This window comes from Fringilla coelebs (genome assembly GCF_963513975.1).
Source record: "Fringilla coelebs genome assembly, chromosome: 4".
Classification (NCBI taxonomy): Eukaryota; Metazoa; Chordata; class Aves; order Passeriformes; family Fringillidae; genus Fringilla; species Fringilla coelebs.
Genome location: NC_140032.1, coordinates 32,171,485 through 32,192,240, shown reverse-complemented (window position 1 = coordinate 32,192,240; position 20,756 = coordinate 32,171,485). Strand labels below are relative to the sequence as shown.

The window sequence follows — 20,756 nt, the reverse complement described above, 5'->3', positions numbered from 1 at the left end:
TTTCAGTATGCTAAACACATTACAAGCATGTCCTCCAAGGTGATGGGCTAATCAGGACACTGTTAGTGGCTGTCTAGTAAAAGTTTTTCAACAGAACTTTAGGTAGGTGAAGTTATTGAGGTTATTGATAATTCTACAACTGCAAAACCAAGTGGATTCAGTTTAAGGGTACTGCAGCCAGAGATCTTAGAAGTTTCCACCTAGTTTTAACTGCTTGTATAATTTGTTTATATTACCCTTAACTTTGAAGCATCTCATTGAATAGTGAAGTCATTACTGCTTAATTTACTTGAAAAATTATTTTAGCATTGAATATTCAAGAGTTACTAAATAACTACTATTAAATAACTACTATACTCAAGAGTTATAAAATAACTACACGTTGAACCATTATGAACACATTGCACTATTAATTACCAGTGAGATCAGAACATGCTTAATACACTTTTTAAACTTTAGATGTTGCAGGGTTGTGAATGCATAGAAGAACATGCTGTCTGATAGGCAAAGGAGGGAAAGTGAGGTGTGGCCATTGCAGTTGTTCAGTTAGACTACATGTAGACAAGCATTTGCTATGTATCCACCTAGGACAAAAAAACATAGAATCAGAGCATAGTTTGTGTTGGCAGAGACCTTAGAGTCCATCTACATCTAACACCCTTGTCATGGATGGGACACTCTCTACTAGGTTCAGTTCCTGGCCTTGGACACTTCCATCGTTGGGTTGTCCACAACTTCTCTGGGCAACAGGGTAAGACTAAGCAAGTAATAATCAAATAAACTTTTATCTCACCTTCAACCTTTTCTCCTTCATATGTATGGCTTACAGTTATCCTTTTCCTATATGGGAAACATTTGTCACCTGCAGGTAAGTCCTAGCTCACTGTCACTTGGCATGAGAGGCTCTGGTTGTCTGCCACAGATTCAGAACAGCAGCTCTGTACTCCCTGAAGGCAAGTACCAGACACTGACCAGTGTCTGGAAGCAACGTCCATCCACTTGAAAAAAAGAAGCATTTGGGAAATACTGGTCCAAAAAATGACAGACTGTTTTTAAACTAACCAACTACAGATTTTTTTTTTTGTGTCCCAGGACAACCCTGGCCTGATAGTTTCATCTCCCTTTTTCATGGTTGCTCTCTTAAATACTTTCTTTTTGAGATATCTGGTCTCTTTTCTTTCCCATAGTAAATAACCAGGGTTGCAATCTATGAAACCATAAGTTTAGGAAGAAGATATTTCTGCTGGTTTTCAAAGAGCATTAGTTTTCCTTAAAAAGTCTGCCAGTTTCTGCTCCTTCTCTTCTTTTTCCCTTTCCTCTGCACTTTCCTCATGGCTCCTTATAAGAAGCTAGCTAACACAGTCCGGCTATCCAGTTCTCATTTAGCTCACTGGTAAGGCTGCAAGTGGCATTTGGATGTGCTAGGGAAGATCTAAGTTGGCTACAGAGACACTGTACTAGGCAGATGTACAAAAACTTGAGGGAAATGTGTATCTGAAAAAGATAATTAAGAGGAAGCAAAGAAACTTCAAATAAGTGTAAATGAAAGAAGTTATTTTCTCTGGACAGGGGCAAAATAGACAGACTAAGGACTATTAAAAAATAGAGTAAGGAGTATCAATGCAGGAAAATGGCATGGGGCTAAGAGAAAGTACATGAAATAAAGCATATGGGAAACACAGGAAAATGGCTCATTTCTGCTTAAAAGCCAATGCACAGTGTGGGACATTGCAGGCAGTATTCTCCATAAAGATACCTGTGGTCAGAATTCAAAACTGTCAAGGAATAAATCATTCTGCTGAAAGCAGCTCTGCCCTGAGTCAGTGGCACTCAGCATAACAGTTGCTGAAATTGTAACGTAAAATGCAGCCATCAGCTCTGAGAGGTTGGAAATTAGAAGACTTTGCAGATGGTCTGCAATTGCTTCTTAACTCCAACAGTCAATTGCTACTACTTCTTTTGTACCTTTGCAAGAGCTGCTCACAGGCAAACTAAAGCCAATGACAAAACCATTATTCCCTTACCTCTAACACTCAAACAATGGAAAACCTGCATTTTTCTATGTTTTTTCTACCTACCGAGGTATTCAACCTTCTTTGCCCCTTAATACCAATTATAAAAATCAACAAGCCACTGCAATGACAATTCATGTTAAATATTTTATTTCTTATGATTTACAAATGACATACAAAACTGACACTCTTTCATACCAAAGTTAAATAAGATGAAGCAATTAAAAGTAATCCATTGTGTGAGTTTCTTCACAGAAAAAAATTATAATATGAACATTCAGAAGTATTTAAACTGTTACTCTGATATTCACCTTCAAGGACAAAAATCTTTAAGTAGAGAATAATTTTCATTAGCACAATAATAGAAATAAATACAGCAGCACTATACAGAGAAATTGTTAACAGTTCTTAACCATGGATAATAACTGCAATACAAACCTGTTTGTCACAATGCTGCTTAAAGTTAAAAGTTCTGAGTATTGTCAAACAGCTAAATTTGACCTGCGGGTCACCAAGTGAAGAAGCTCTGCCAAACTATCACAAGGACCGAGTAAAAAGTGTGTTACAATGCAGAATACCTGAAAGCCTAAGCCCTCATGCAAGCACTAGCAAAGGATAATACACTTTTCATGTCAAAGACCCAGCATTACCAAATACAGCTTTTTTTCTTTACCCATAATACGATTTCCTTTCTGGGAAGAAGCTGGGGAAGCAAGCAAAGTTTCAGCAATATCCACAGATAATGGCATCACAATTTGTGCTCTTTTTAAGGCTACAGTCGTACAAAACAAGCTCACTGAAAGTCTGCCTTTATGTATAGAAATAAACCACACCACCTACTATTGTGATTACCAATACCATTAGATTTTACTCCTCTTGTAAATGGATGTTGCTATTGGAGCTTATCTGACATTACTACAAATATTAGATAAGAACATGACATTTAAAACAGGTCAAAAAAAGCAACAACACCTTGTTTTCTATTTTCTTTTTTCCCCCTAAATCCTGGTTAGCAGTCACTCAAAATCAATGTTCAAGATGTTTCCTACAGCTCAAGTTTACATTTCTGCACTGAGAAGAGCACACATCTGCAAAGCAGGGCCATGAACTATTTCCCTTACTTAATAGTATTCTCTAGTTTGAGAAGCAACCAGAACTTACTTGTTTACACTAAATCTGCTTTTTACTTCAGTCTTTATTGTTGTTCAGATAATATCAGACATTTCTTTCCTACATAAAGATTCCAGTACATGTTCCAAATCCAGTATAACTTCCAAAATCCTTTTGATCTGGAAGAGACGCAGCCTTGCATACAAAACACACTCCAGGTGCTGAACATTTAACAGTGGCAAATACCTCAATATTCTAGCTCACTATGGAGAAATACACAATCTGCTTTTCACCTCTTCACACTGCTGTTAAAGATTCTTTCAGTCACAAGAACATGACCCACAAAATTCAGAAGGCTGTTACATAAAGCCAGGATGTAAAGCAATCCAGGACAATCCAGGACTTAAGCATATGCTTGTTAGTGTAATGCATTATTTTAAAGTATTATTAATATTTTAAAAATTTTATTTACATTTTGCACTACTAGTGCAACAATTCTGTCCTTCCATGTTATGGATACAAATTCCACTTATGATCTGAGACTAATAGTTACATTTCTATTTAACGTGTCCATTTAAATACCTCCTTCTCTTTCATAAGTTCTTCCTGTCATGGAAAACACTGACAGAAGTGTTTTATACCATTTTAAGACCAATTTATAAGCAATTACTGTAAATGCAATGCATTTTAATCACTGAACAATGCAGAAAATATTTTTGCACATAGAATTTACAAAAGCACTAAAAATAGAAGTTTGAGTATCATCTCAGTACATAAGGCAAAGAACACACTTATAACCAAGCAGCACAAACATTAGTAGATTTAGGTCTCTGTAATGCCCCACTGGCTGAATCAGACACGGGCTTTTCGTTCCTCTGGCTCAGCGCACTTTGTACAGTGGATGATCTTGAAGTTCCTCCTGTTAACACACAAATACACAAAGGGAGAATGCTTATGCTCAACACAACATAAAACTTCATACCATGTTAGTACTGCAATACTCATTACCCTAGCTCTCAGAATAAACCAAACCAAATTGAATACAGTAAATTGAATACAATTGCAAAAGAGTTGATGATGAGTTGTTTACAAATGATCAGAAAAAATATTCAAGCCTTTGGTTCTTAAACCTGAAACATGGTTCTACTGAGACACATCTTACACACTGAATTTCTGAGAAAAACAAGGCTACTAACAGTGGATCTAAATTTTTTGAATGAGAATTTGAACATTCATTGATGTTATTTTGGGGTTTTTGGTTGGGTTTGTTTTTCACTCCTCCTTCTTTTGATAAAGGGTACTGGCAAAATGAGAAACACTTTACTACAGGGATTTTTTTTCTTCTTGGAAAAGAATATTGACAAGATCATTTATTAGAAATTTAGGATGGCAACAAAGCAATGCATATAGTCACTTTTGGTGACTAGAAAAATAATTTTGATGACTTCCATTTGATAAACAATCAATCGAAAGATGACAAAGAACATATTTACTATTCTTAACAAGTAAGTGCTTCACAATTCTGAAGTACAAAAAGATATTACAAAGAAATGCAATAATCTGCAACTTCAAAATACTTACTTGGAGGACTAAGCTGGCTGAAAGGAGATCTAGCCCTTCTTAGAGAAGGTGAAGAATTCAGGTAGCTCATCTGGCGGTGATAGTCCCTCAGTTGTTCAGAACGCTTCATACCAGTTGTTGGTTTCACTGCTTCCAGTCTTTTCAGGAAAGCCTTAATATTGAAGAAAAATGTCATTAAGAAAAAGAAAGAATGAACAAGATGCTGTAAAACAAACAGTCACAAATGACTTCTATTTGAACTGCAAAAAGACCCAAAATTTTTAGCAGTACACAACAGGAGCTCCTTCACTGGTGACCAGCATAGGCTATTCTGCTATTCAGTTCTTTTCTCAGTGTTATGACACAAATTGTAACTATCCCTTGCACATCATCAGTCCTACACTGAGTACATCTTTAGTATCTCACAGTTTACTGTGCTTTATGGTGATATGAAGCAATACGTCTATTTGGTGACTATCACCAAAGGTTCTGAAGAAATGGGCTCCACTATTCTAATCCTACCTTTGGTTACTCCTCCCATCTAAATTTCTGGAAGAATAAGAAGTTTGGGGTTTTTTTTTTAAATCTTTGCTTTGCAAACAGACCATTTTATATTGCTCTATACGAAGCCCAGACAGGATTACTGACCCCAGTTCTGTGAAACTAATTTCAAAAGGAAAGCGCAAACATCTACGAGACTTCATTTTATCCATAATCTAATTTTAAGAGATTCTATTTGAAATTATTGATACAGACATCATTTCCTCTTGTTGAAATTAGCCCTGGAAATCATGTGGCAAGTGATGTATTGGAGTAACTACTTACACAGTATTTTAAAGACACAATTTCCTATTCTGCGTAATTATTTCTACTTGAAAGAGAACTTACTGTTTAAGACATTTCAACAATCTAAAAAAAGGACATGATAAGAGGACAAATTGGGAAATAACCAGCTACATGCAACTTCCAATTAACAACTTCACATTTTTAATATATTGCACCTTTAGTGGTTGCCTCACATAGATCTATTTATTTCCTCTTTTAACTAATTTCAATTCATTTGATGGCTTGCAAACTTTAGGCAATGACACAACTTTTGCTGGTCCGGGTTGTGACGTGCATCCTATCAAGAAGAGAATGCAAACTGTGCTTACACTAAGTCTCCAAACTACTAAAGATAACTCTCTTTATAAGATGTATTGTCTAGATATATACTTGTATGGTCAAGAAATTGTATCACCATTAAACTGCACACTTAGTCATGTACTGATTTTGTTTTAAATAAGAAAAAAATTTACAATAAGTGACTTAGGAAATAGTATAGTATTCACAGGATGCCAGTTGTCATTGTCTAACTATAATAGGAATCTACAATCTCTTGGTAGTCTATGCAGGGGCACAGGAAACCTGCACAGAGTGCACAAGAGAGAAAGGACAAGTGACTTTGGCTCAGATGTAACATGTCACAAGTGCCTGCATCAAGTGCCAGCCAGTTCATGGTAAGCAGGAATACCTAAGTAAGCAAAAGTCAAAGGAAGGACTTCAGCTAGAAATAGCTCTTCACTAAAGCCAGTTACAGAGCATGAAATGGTAGACTTGTCTCTAAATGTTATAGCCAACATCTTTCTCACAACTTCATCCACATCTCATACTCCTCATAAACTATATATGTTTAGACTTACAGAGATCACTTATTTTACCTTCAGTATTAAAAATGGAAGCTCTCAATACATTCAGTTCTATCACAAATAGATCAGGTAAATTGTAGAAGTGACTTTCCTGTGAGAGACGAGCATGTTTCAAGTCTGCATGCAATTGTAACAGCCTCATCATATTTGCATACCTTAACACTTGATTCTGAACACACTGGCTTTTATACATACATATAGGTATGTATATATGCCTACTTAATTTTAGTTTAAATTAAATTGTCCGCTTTTATGTCTGTATTTTGAAAAGTATCAAGTTGCCATTAATGAAGGGGTTTTAGCAAGAGCTACAGAAAAAGCAGATACAGATTCTGTGGTGCAGCAGTGTCTGAAGGAAAGCTTTTCTAGAGAATAAGAACTCCCGTGCTTCCCTTGCCTTCTGCTGTGGATTGTACCAAGGGCACGTTAACTTCCATGCTATTTTCAGTTGTGAATTTTGCCGTTTGGAAAACAGCCTGCTGCAGGCAGAAATGAACGCGTCGGCACAGAGAAATGGCAGCCCTGACCTACTGAATCTGTAACCCGGAACTAGTCTGGTTCTTATGGATCTATTGCCAACCCTACAATCTTGAGGTCCTTATCTGAGGAGTACCTTGAGCAAATGCTGTTTTTCAGCCAAATATATAAATCTACTAATTCTTCATGTTCTCCTTTTGAGAAACAAACTGAAGAAAGCTGACACTTTCCTCATTCTCCTTAAGTACCAAATCTCTGGAGCCTTAGTCCTACATCACTGAAGTAAACAGAAATTTTGTCACTGATCTCAACAATCACAGAATCAGATTACAAAATGTAACTCAGGTGTTTAGAACCAGATATATGTTCCCAGTCAAATTTTAAAGGAACAACAAAAAAAGAGGAACAGACACTAACAGCAGGAATGTTATTAGTTGCTCTAAATTACATTGTAGGTGCTCAGAGCTCTCGATTCAAGCTCAAAACATATATAGTATAGTATCATTGGTGACCTCTCATCTTGGAAAAAGACTTCCCTGGCTTGTATTTCCCCCATCTTCTTTTACTTTAACACCGAGTTTACAGTAAAAGTAGAATATTAAGAAAAGTCACAGAAGGTGTTCCTGGCATGACTACCTTCTAGGAATAGGATAATCCTTTATAAATCTAGGCATCTGGACATAGATTAGTATCTGTAAAGATACTAAAATACACATTGTCAATGATGGAAATGTCAAAAATGCCAACAATTTGAGAACAAAGAAACCCAACACAATCAAACTGCTGCTATACAGTGAGCCAAAAGAAAATCTGCTAATTCAATTTTGGACACATCAGGAGAGCACTGAAGGTAATTCTAAAGCTCTGTCAGAAAAAGAAAAAACCCCAAGCATAATTAGTACAGACTCTTCTGCAGCTACGTTGAAAAAGGAAGGAAAAAACCCCCTGAAAATATAGCACTCAAACTGAGTTCAGAGAGAAGGTTAAAAATTTTACTTTTCCTTGGTTTACTTTGCTTTTTAAAAGTATGAAGGCTCCAGTTTCACCTCCTGTGAATCCTAATCAGCTGACCAGTGTGCCTTGACAGCTGTTCAAATTTATTTATATTACTCGTCCTCTAATGTCACTGATGTTAGTGATCACACTGTCCCTTTGCAGAGTCTAGGGGAAACAGGTAACTGCATTCAAGGACAGCTTTCTGTTCTTATCAATAAAAGTATTTGTAATGTTCTTTATTGCCATTTGCATTAACTAGCTCTAACCTGACAAACTCAAGCAGTCAGAAAACTTTAAAGGTTCTCAATTTACAGAAAAGTCTTTTTAACTGAACAGCTATCAAGTTTACGTGTGGCTGGCAACACCACAAGGAAAGTAGCTTAAAAAGAAAATCCCACAAAATTAAGCACTTTGCAAAGTGTTCAAAACTTTCCTCGGACATGCCAATTAGTCAGTCTTTATTATAATTACCATAGCAGGGCTATGGTAATCTCAAGGCTGGGTCGGGAATCTGACGATCATAAAAATCTGACTACAAAGAGCCTACAGCCTAAATACTATCATCACAGAGTTATACTATATTTGTACTGTACCCTAGAATATTTTAGCCATGCACATCTGTGTGCCAATCCCACGTCCTGACAGCTTCCCATTATGACAAGGCCATGGAAACCTTTTGGCACTGCATTTTTTAGTCTCAGGAACCACCAACATTTTGTCTTTTGGCTTGGCATACACCACCTTTGAACTCCATAAGTGAAAATATCATATAAAATTCTGCGTGCTTGAGTTTCTGTGGAGTCATCAATGCAACATGATTATTTCTGAGTTCCTAAGACCGCACATGAGACTACACTGTCTTTCACAACTGCATTCTGTACAGCTTTCTCCTCCAGACTGAAATCAGCGAGACTGAACAAACTTGGTATTCCTTCCACAACCACATAAGTGTGCAATGCCCAAGGCCTGGTGATGCCCTCTAACTCTGGAGACAGTCCTTGGGGACAGGAAAAAGGGAAGGCAGAGATAAGTAGTATGGAATACTTCTAGGGAGGAAAGTACAATGTGCTCAGGTGCAACCCTGATGAACCAGTGGCGCTCCTCCTACTTCCTTCCATGCTGAGAAGTGATTTCCCTCCTTGCAGCACAACACAGTTGGCAGAGCAGGCATGATGCAGCACAGGATCAAAGGAATATTCTTTGTATATGGTGTCAGCCAGGTAGGGCTATAGGACTGTCCCTCCCTTGCCCTTTACTCCCCACCCAACTATGAGAGCAGATCTGCACCATTAAAGCAAATGGAGACAAATAAATACACATTCATTTGTGGCAGCACAATAAACACATTTCTAAAGGAGATTCAGAATTTCCAGCAGGACAAAGCCAGTTCTGACTGCATGAGAAGGGAAAGTCTCCCTGAAGAATCCTTGCACTGGTAGAGACCACTGACTTCAGCAAATGGTGGCCAGAAGCAATAATAAATCTGCAGCACAGAGGACTCAGGTAACCAAGTAAGTGAAAAGAGAAAGCCCTTGCAGAGAAACACAATAAGTGATTTTTTTTAATATTTGTGTGGAAGGGTCACTATACCAGAACTGGGATCAGAGCTGGATATATTAGGGCTTAGATTTTGTGGGAATAAGATGTGAAGGAATGAAGAGCACGGAGTCTTATGTACAGAGAGCCATAACAGCATGAGGTATAGGAAGAATGTGCAGGAATGCGTGGAAAGCCCAAATATCCACAAAAAAGGAACACCCTTATCCCTCCTGAGCTAAGGTGTGAGAACCGCCCTTCCCAAAGCTGCTGAGATCTTCCAGCGAAATTCCAATGCGAACTCAAAAGGTCACTGTTCCCTAGGAACTTTACTGGACATAGGTCATCTAATACCTAAACCCTAGTCAGAATTAAGAAAAATTATGAAAAACCCACCTGAAAACAGATATATGAATTAATGTTTTCCAAGTTCTGATGAAGTCACTGAAGAATGAAGTGATTACTGCAAATCAGTATTTCAAGGACCCCAAACACTTACCTACATATTAATGTAATGCCAGGCATTACATTAATAATAAACCAAATTTTAAAAAAGCAACAATAAACCATTAAAAGTTTCAATGGCATATAAGTCTATTAAGTTCAGTATCTTATTTACACTGGTGAAAATGATTACAGTATCAATACAATTAGACACACATATATGCAGACATGGGAACAAAGTAATGCATCAGTCACACTTAAGTTTCTTTCCACTGAAGAAGAGGATTATTTTCAAACATAAGAATAGAATGTTTTCTGAATCAACAGCATCCTCTATTGGCAAGAGACACACTCTGATCTTGCTAGCTCTAAAAAGCAACCAAAAGTAGGTTCCATTTATGAAAGCACAGTCAAAAGCAGCAATTACAAAATTCTGGCATTTATTTTAGCAGTCATCCGTTTTGCTAATTTTTGCTTTTTCCACAAATTGCTAATCAGTACTTTAGAACTACTGTTCATCAGAGCAATGCATCTTTTTATTCATTGCTCCTCCTAACACAGTCTGTGGGAACGACATATTTCCTGTACCTCTTGGCACCCTTTCACAAAGCTAGGGAGCACGAAATCACTCAGATTCCTCTCTAATTTCCTAAAAATTTACTTACTTTCTTGCGTCATTTCTGATACTAAATGCCTGCAAGAGAAATCAATCTTTCTGATAACAGTAAGTACTGGCATTACTCCAAGAATGTTCTGGTGGAACAAATGAACATTTTCCAAGGAGAAGTTGTTAACCTTATGACAAGAAATCGTTGTGCCAACGACGTGTGCCAGCACCAGCAAAAAAAATCTCTGCATCAAAACTATTTAACCCCCTACAGAGACTACTGTTGTAGATTTCTATTCTTGAAGTATTTACAAAACTCTACAACCTTCTCCATTTCACAAAGGTGTATCAAACACCATATCCTCTACGCAGTACCCTCAGGCCTTGTTTAAAAAAAAAGATTCCCAAGAAGCAAGAGAAGAAAGATTGATATGAAAGTTCCAAAGAATTCCACCAATTCCACCTCTTTAAATTTATGAAGGTGAGAAAAGCTGCTGAATAGAAGAAAACAGGTTCATAAAGCACATATTTTTATCAATATAAAGGAAAAAAAATCAATGAGCAGGGTAGGGCTGCTCTTTTATTTACACTCTCAGAGAAAAGTATGTCACACCTCTAAGCTCAAAAGGCAGTGCTACAAAAATCAGTATATTAAAACTGTGATGCTCTAGGGGTACATACACTTCAAGCAGAAAAAAAACATAAACAACATTTCTAAAAAATGATAGCAAAGTTAAACAAAACAGAAGAGCTGCACTGATGAATCACTGATCCAAAAATAAGAATATATCATCCTGAGTTTGGGGAAAAGAATAACCAAATGCTTTTATAGTCTAAACTAACACAATGTCCTAACATTAATTCTCATACCAAACATGTCCACTCACATTGCGGACAATGACAACAAAACTATAAATGAGTAAGTAAATGAACAATACTATTTCTTGGACTTCATGCAACCACCATTCATCTCTAAAGTGTACTAAAGCAGCAATATGTGAAATGGCTATGTGTTTAGGTCTACTGCATTTTTGATCCAAAAGTTGCCAAGGCAAGACAGTCTTGAACCAACATTGCAATATATCATAAGAGAAAGGGGTTGTGCCTTTGAGTAAAAAGAAGTGTATTTCAAAATATCCTATACATTCATTTACTGTAATCAATTGTTATGCAGTACAGCATATAACTGTGATATCCTGAGGCACTGTGGCACAGCACTTCCTCCTCAACACCTAAGAAAATATTAACAAGGTTCCTGGGGTAGAGCAAGACCTGTTTTCAACATTTGAAATAAACACAATCAACACCCTCCTACCAACCTAAACACATTTATTCCCCAGCCAATGACAAGTATCACACATCTATAACAATATCTTGTGCTAAATTCTTTCAGACTTTAAAGTATAATGTTAACTGCAGTTCAGTGGAGCTGGGAAGAAAGTTTCCTAATATTCAAAGTTTTAACAATCCAGCCGTCTGAAAGCCAGAAGAATGAAAACCTTAACAGCTTTTCCCAAATAGGGCAATCAGACTTTCTCCATGTTGAAACTGTATCTCTATGTGTATAGAAAAGGAAATTGCAACTTATACAAAAGGTAAAAAGTAATAAATTACTTCCAGTATACATTTTCCAATTATTTTAACTATAACTGTATGCCTTTTTCAAACACACTGATAAATACATAGGAGATATGAAAATGTCATTACATGTATGTATTGCAATTCAATCACTAAAAGTATCTTATTCAAAACAGTTTTACTTCTATTATTTGAGAACTCTGACAATATCCCTACAAATGCGTCTGATTTTTTGTTTTCCAGTAAAGAAGCTATTGTAGTTGCCATTTACATTGTGGCAGAGTGCAACAAATATTCAAAGACATAGATAGCTATGAGTCAAAAACCAGAACTGACATTGACTTTGTATCATCTGTATTTCAAATATAATGAGTTTGATGCTGTCATATTGATTTTTTTATTTTATGCAAGGCTGTTTTTGAGAAACTAGTAGTCAGGATGAAACAGAATGAACAGTCAGACTGCTGTCCAGCCTTTTGAGTGTGTTAACAATAACAGTCATTCCTCTTAAATTAAACAATACCAAAGCAGAGCAAATGCATATAAAGTAAAATCTACTTCCATCTGAAAAAAAAACCCCATCATTACTCCCACCTCTCTCCCAAAAATCCAAGAAACTCACCCATAGGAACAATTATGCCAACACCAAAGTAATGGAAATTTATTGAAGACTTACTGCAGTAAATGTCCATGTGCTGCCTCATCAATCTTCTAAGTATTTAGCAACAGCTCATCTGACAAGAGACAGTCCTTCCCAATTTACTGATCCACATCCACACTGAAAACTTACCAGGTTTTCTCTTTCAATCCTCTGCTGCTCTTTTTGCCTGTTGAGGGCACTGTGGTACAATCTTGGCGGTGTTACAGACACCTTCTTCAACGTGCTGCTTCTCCTTGGCCGTGCAGACTGTCTGGACAGCTCTTTTAGCAACCTCTGGTTTTCCCGATCAATCTGTCTTACTTCTTCATTTGTGAAAGAGTAATTTTTCCTTATTCCTTTAGATGCCTGATCGATGGTTAGTTTTTGTTCTTTTTTATCCAACTGTAAGAAAGCTTTAAAACAGCAAAAGGTGAAATAAACAAGCAGAGTAGAAAACACGCATTCAGGAACCCAGGAGTAAACATAAACTAGAACCAAGAATTAAAACATAAATTAGTATTTAAATGTTTGCCATAAAAAAAAGTTTTAAAATTTGCTCCCAAGTTTATCTAAGGTATCCATCTCAGTTAAAAGGCAGAATAGATACAATGTTTCAGACAGAAATCTTACACTGGGTAAGCCTGCCCAGAGGCACAAAGTGCACTTCTAGAAGTGATTTTGTTGATACTTAACTCCTAAAGCAAGTCTACATCGTGTTGGTGGAGGAAATGCAAAGGGAATGATGAAAAGTCAATTTAATGGATGGAGAGAAATGAGTGAGCACATATAACAAAAGAAAAATTACTGGGGCATGGAAATTTAAATCAGTAAGCAAAGAACAATCAAATCATGATAATATGGTTTCAAGACAAAAAATGCACACTTTAAAATACACAGCAACTTGATATGCACAATTGCAAGATAACTGGAAAAGTTCACTCTCAGCCAGAGCCAGCTATATTTATTACAGTTCCACTGGAGCTTTGCTGTTGACCTATTTCTAAACCTTTGCATTCTAAATCTCTGCAGCAGGTGTTCTGGCAACTGCTGTGTGAGAGTTTTGTTGTCATGGTGTTACCCCATCAAACCACTGCATTATCTGTGGTACAGGAATGGCAGTACCTGGTTAGATTAGACAGATTCTTAGAGCTGAGACACAGACAAAGAAAGCCTTACTTGTGCCATTACCCACATCCCTCCAATATCACAGTGCCTTCAGAAGACATCCCTCACTCCTATCCCTCGAAGTCCCACACAGGCAAAACAAGCATCCAAAGCAGAAAGGAAAAAAAACCAACCCAGTTAGGCAGTAACATTTCCTTAGCAAACACTTCTGCATTAGCAATCTGTTTGCAAGAGATGTCTGAGGCAGCCTAACAGTGAAGAAAACTCAAAGAATGAAGAGCATTTTCTTACTTCAAAATGAAATTAAATCTTTCTCACAGTATCTCAACTGATTTTATTTCAGAATTGATGCAAGTAAATATTGCCACTCTGTCTGAGAAATTTAAGAACAGTATTCAAAATGTAAAATCCAAACACTTGATAAATTTCAACATTCATCTAGAAATTAGTAAAATTGCGGTATCAGCATGCTAGCCAATATAGGCAAGAACTGTCCCTAGGCAGCTCTAACTGTGAGATTGCCCACCATAGCAATTTCTGCTTTTGTTTGTCAAGAGAAGACGCAAATCACCTCAAAACCAAGACACAATGCAAACTAGCGCAGATCAAGTGTGCCAACCAACAGGTTAATACAATATAAATGTCTTGAGAAACATCTCTACAGTTTAGTAAGTTATTCTCAAGGTAAAACTAGTACAGCCATTAACACCATTGGAGGAGACAAACCTGGAATAAGACTCATCTGGATAAGCCTACAAGGGACAAAGAAAAATACAAAGAAAATAACTAGAGCCGCACAATTCACATCAAGCTGCAGCATACATCTCAGTAAAAAACATTACAGAATGTCTTTATTGGAACAGGCAAAATCAGCATTGCAGAACACAGCCAGATGAAATTAAATTGAACAGCTATCTGAAGAAGATATCATGTCACATAATCGATAATTGTATTATTATGGAGCTTTTGCCTTATATCCGTAGCACCTCATGGGTTAAAGAGGACTGCATGTCGTATGGAAAAGTGGAAATCCAGCTGAGACAAAGAACAGTTGTTAAACTCAAGTCTTGACCTAGTCTTGTGGCATCAATACTATTGATGATAAAGTCTACTACAGGAGACATTTAAATTTCTGAATGACTGTCAGCACAAATTTCCAACAATTATTTTGCCTCTGTGGAAGGTGCCAACTAGTCAAAATCAATTTAAAACAATGGCATTTGGGATAAAGACTTTTTCAGGTACAAATACATCTTTCACGCCTTCACTGGTCAATGACTTTAATTCACTATTAGATAGCAGGTTATACTTTAGCAGAGACTTTATATCCTTTTGATGTAACTATGAACTATAGCCAGTAAAGAGATTAAAAATGCTTCAAGGTAATTACTACCTATTTTCCGACTTGTTCACTTTTCTAGTAAACTGCTGTTGTGCTGAAAAAATAAAACCAGAGCAATGACATGGAACAAAGGCCTTCCCCTTTTACCCCAAAGCTGGTCAGTAAATGTTACTAGAAAGAGTGATTCAAGGAACCCTGAAGCAATTGCAACACACAGGGGTCAATATGCACTGCTTTACTTTGTCACTCAGATCCCCTGGGGATAGTAGTATGCAACTTCTGTAGCATTAAACACCCTGTACTGTATCAGAAGCTCTCAGGCAACTAGAGTGAATATGTATCTATGTACATATCCATCCATGCATTGCTCTACTGGATACTACTTATCTACACAAGGACAAAATGTTACTAACTTTACTCTCATCTTCCAGCTTCTTCACTCACATCCCCCCTCAAGACTTTTCCTTTTTTCATTCATCTCTTCTTCCTTTTCTTAGCCTTTTTCCTTTGAATATATATAATTTCTACAGTGCTTCATGACACCTTTTATCACCTCACCACAAAGATAGCCTTTCCCACCTGTGTCAGGCAGGGACTCCATCCCACTTTCTTCTGTATGTTGTTCATTCTTCACCTCATTATTACTTATTTATTCTTAATGTAGAAACTGACTTTACTACTGCCAACAGCTTTCTGGTAACTTTTGAGGTTGAGAGCTTGCTAACAGTCATAATATTGAATTTGTCACAATTTGTCACAAGAGAAATATACTAATCCAGGGAAAGAATTAAGAATACCACAAAGGTTCTGTTGTGAAGTTATTCGGTGAAGCCTTAGCAGACAACTGCCAAAACCCAGTAAATAATCTATTGACAGATGGCTAAATTATAGAAGACTCATTAATTTTGCATCAGAAGTTCAGACCCAATACAACACATGCAGAAACAAGTTTTTTTCAAGGGGATAGAATGAAAATACCAATCTAAAACTCTCCAGTTCATTAAATGATCTTTTTATTAGCCTTTTATATGACCCAAGAACCTATTTGAAACTTCACAACTAAGTTTTTGCTGCAACACTGCTGCAATACACCAAAGCATTGGATCAGGTGACACAGTAAAAGTACCTGGTTTGCTGCTCTTCAAACTGTCAGTTAATTGGAGTTAGGTTTTCCTTGGTTAAGATCTACACTCAGGAAGAATTTAATCTGCAAACACCACAGCAAAGCAAACCATAACTTATTGGACCCTACCCATAGATGGTCTTTTTTAAACCACACAAATGCAACACTGATCTGCATAGGAACTGTGTCACAGGAGTCTAAAGTTTAGTAGAAAAATGAGACAACACAATGTATACTGTGTCATTTTTGTGAAAGAGCACCACTAATACTACAGCATGCATATTCCTAACAAAACAGGCAAAAGAAATCACCACTCCTTAAATGTTAAAATAAGTCACAGAAGCAATATAGAAAGCAGCAGGGAAAAACTTCTGTAGGTCTCCCTGAAGCAGGGGTGACATTCTTTCCATGGTTCAGAAAGACCCTTCTGACCCCTGAATTTCAAATCAGCCGTAATAGTTACCGCTGCTTCCAGCCACTTGACTGAAAATCCGTCCAACCTGCCTCTGCAAAGCACCATTTATACATCATCATATTCCTATTCTCCACACACTTGCTATGACAGAAAATTAGGTAATCCAAACAGGAATGTATGTCCAATATGCACTGAATGCATACTACCACTCACCTGGCAACACTGCTTTCATGGCAAAACCAGTAGGGTGTCTAAGTGAGGTCAGGAAATGCCCACAAAACCAGAGACAATTCACCATCAATAAGCAAAAAAAAGGTAAGATTCCAAATGCTATTAAATATTGGGAGCACAGTTTATGTTATATAACTCAGGTGTTTGAGTTTTACAGTTATTTCAATTATTTATTCATCAATGCACCCACACTACTCTTTAATCACAAAGCCTAAGTGTTCGAACGGTATACCTGACTATTTTTGCAGTGGCCACTGACAACATAACACTACAGTTTTAAGGTTATGATTTAAGTTTCTAAAGAGTTTGTAAGCCTTGGAACAATAAAATATGATTTACCTATCACATATGTAGTCTATCAGTGGGTACTTAGTAATTTAACTAAAACACTAGTTAGTTTCATTGTCAGTCAGACCTGAAATATAATTTGGGGTAGATGATAAATGAGCAGCAACATTTGTATAACGAATTGCACAGTGTGCAGCCTACTTCTCATTTGCTGGTAAGCAGGAAAAGAAAATTTCCTGGTATTCACAGGATTTCTATGAAAGCTGGTTTCCATGGAGAGATACCTGACTTTTTTTTAAGCCATAAACGAGCTGTTTATTGCTTTCAACTTCTAGGCATTGAAATACCTTGTGGAATGAAAAAGGCCAAAACTTATATAAAATGCAACTTATAATTAGAAAGTCAAATGCATTAGGACAGGATAATACACCCATCCTAACAGTATTAAGGCTAAAATCAAAATCATGCATGTTTCAGTGTATCTTTTGCAATCCCAAAATAAATTACTTCAATGCTTACACTTGACTGATATTTTATTTTATACTGCTACACTACCACATGTGTATCACATTTGAAAAGTACAAAAGGATTAAATAAATCAGAATTCTTCATCAATATATAGTAGTTTAAGAGTGAAACTATTTCCCTGAGGTATCTCTAAACAAATACTTCCTTTAACATCCATTATTGCAGGCCACAGAGCTCTTTAAAATTTTGGAGAATTCAAGACTTGGTGGGGTTTTTTTAAGAAAAGGAGAATGTCCTTTTCAGGTAAAAATTTCTCTATTCAAACATGCTTAAATAGGGCTGCTAGTTATCTCTTGATATCATGAGAAAGATATCTTACAGGTGCTGGAATATTTTTCCCCGTAATAAAGTTTCTCATGAATGTTGGGGAAGCCTGTATCTCTCCATAATCTCACAGATTTTCAATCTCTTTTCAAACTCCAAATATATGAATAAGGTAGCAATTGCTCTTATACCTTAAAATGAGTTTCTAGGCTTGTGAAAACCAAGCATACGAATACACACACATATAGAAAATTAGTTCAAACTCTGAACATAGACACTAAATGGAATTTCACAGAAAAGCTATATATGCTCAGTTCAGCTCTACACTTTGGGTATGTGTATATTGTAGAGTCTACTTTAAATTTAGATAATGCTTAGCATCTTTTCTACAAATACACTAGTTCAGCATGAATGAGCACAGAGATAACATATCCCTAAAAAGAACAAAGTTCCAGTTATCAAAACTTGTTCTATTTCCTGAGTGACAAATTATATGAAAAAAAAAGTTGAAATGATTGCTTCACGTTCAGTTGAAGCCGTTGTTTAATTTTCTACAATAGATTTTATTCAGAAACACATAATTTACTTTCATAATCATTATATTCATATTACAGAGCTTTTCACAGAGGAACCTCTATTTTAAAAATCTAAGGCATAGAAGAGGCAAAAAGATTTATCAGCACAGAGGTCAGTGAGAGCTTCAAGGATAGAACTACAATCTGTGGCCAATTGCCCTACTTACCCCACCACACCGCCTCCTCAAGTTAATAATAGCTAATACCATGGATTTACAGACTAATTCTCACAGACACTTCTGTAAAATAAGCAGGTATCAACCCCATTTTATAGAGAAGAAAACACAAAGTACTAAATTCTTTAGCACTGTATATACCTCATGCTATCCCATTGTATTGACACCAAACAAATTTAGATGAAGAGATACAGAGCAATTTTAGCAGACAACTCTGTTCTGGACTACAGAAATCATGAGATCTGTACAAAGACAGAGCAAATCTGTAGCATAATGGGTTGAGACAGATGAGTGCTTAGTTCACACTCATATATACTTAACCCATCTCTTTATCTGCATAATAATCAAGACATAGGATCAAGGAAAATAGCATCAGAAAAATTTCCAATTTATTTTACTCCCAGTTTTCTAGCATGATGATTTACGAAATTACCTTCAAAAACAATCTTTTACAATCTATTTCTTTGCAAGGCCACACTCAATTCTCTTTTTGTGTTCAGATTACTCAAAAGCACAGCAGAGGAAATAACTCCAACATTTTTTATCAGTACGGTTTTAGAATATTGCTTTCAGTTTTTAATTTTCTGAAATATTTTTAAGGTTTAGAGCAAAGTGGAAGCATAATGGAATCACAAAACAATTACATACAAAGATCTATATAACATAATGAAACAACAGAAAAACTGTATTTCTACCTGAAAATTTATAATCACACTTGCTATCAGCACAACCCATCTAAAACCAATCAAAGTGCAATACAGAGCAGGGAAACTATGAGATTTCCAACTAGAACTGTGTTATTTGTGAGATTTTACCTTATTAAGAAATGCATAATGGAAAATTTGGCTTTTATCAAGAACAAGCATAGCTTTAGGAGTTGTAAAGGCATGATAAATTTTTGTCTAATACAATTTTTAAAATGCTTAAAAATGAATTATTTTCAATATGAACACAAGTAGATAAAGGACATATAAAGCAAAAATTTTTGCAATTACTTTTAAATTTAACTGCAACAGTTTCTAAACACTTCAAATTAATTCTGCTTTATGATACACAATCCACCTTGCTGCCTCTAATAACAAGACTCTTGTGCTAGTCCAAAACTTACTCTTTGAACAAATTTCTTTCCTTTTTTGTTCTTGCAATTCTTTTTTTAATAAGAGAGATCCCAGTCTTCCCAAATGCATGCACTGGTAATGTGAATAATCATGCAAAATTAATTACTGTGTGCCCCACAGAAACAACATAGTAACAGATCACATGGACATTTTTGCAAGTGTCTGGGGACCTTGGGAAATTAAACTTGTATAACTGCTGTAAATGCTTGGGTCCAGCTACATTACAAGTATATTGAAAAAAAATTAAATAAAATGCTTCATCAGTATAAAGTACTGTAAGAATATTATGCTTTAAAAACAAATCATGATTATTTAAATTTTTTTTTCATGCACTCAGGTCTGGGCTTGCAGTGCTCTCACTTGAAGCAACATTTATGCCTGTGCAGTTCTAATGAACATTTAATGGAGACTGGCAGGAGGGAGAAAATTATTTGCACTTTTTTTTTCCCTAATGTGTATAAAAAATCTGCAAGCAATAACTCAGAATAAGATTAGCTCCTATTTTCTCAGACTAGTTACTTTCCACCATTAACAATTCTGCCCCATTTAAACTTCAAAATGCCCAAACTAATTAAGCTATGTTGTGCTTGCCAATGTAGAGAGGCACTCGGGAGTAATACACACATTAATCAGGAACATCAGCTGCTAGACCATATGAATTCTACTCCTCATTACTCTATCTTTATTATTGTTATTTAGAACTGGTTTTCAGTTTTGAGAAAAAAGTTCCTCTCCCCAACAGAGATTCATCTTTGAGAATACCCACTCTGAGCAATAATACCCATTTGTTTTAGGGATGAGGTGAATACATTGGTAATCACTGGTTATTAAATAGCTTTTTGCTAATGGGGAACAAATAAGGATATAGGACATCATAATTTCAAGTGCCTAGCAACAATTCTTCTGACGTCATGTTTTGACAG

The 20,756-nt window shown here is 36.2% G+C and overlaps 1 protein-coding gene across 3 annotated transcripts in view; it reads right to left on the bottom strand.

The window, feature by feature from the left end:
* Nucleotides 1–2,161: 2,161 nt before the first annotated feature.
* CFAP97 (cilia and flagella associated protein 97) overlaps nt 2,162–20,756 on the bottom strand; it is a gene marked incomplete at its 5' end in the record, with an annotated part of 30,890 nt that continues 12,295 nt past the window's right edge. For all 3 annotated transcript variants that reach the window (XM_084204505.1, XM_084204506.1, XM_084204504.1), the window contains 3 exons: nt 2,162–4,041; nt 4,704–4,854; nt 12,799–13,061. In XM_084204505.1, the coding sequence (XP_084060631.1) occupies nt 3,914–4,041; nt 4,704–4,854; nt 12,799–13,061 (542 nt within the window). In that variant the 3' untranslated portion in view covers nt 2,162–3,913. The remainder of the gene's footprint in view (nt 4,042–4,703; nt 4,855–12,798; nt 13,062–20,756) is intronic.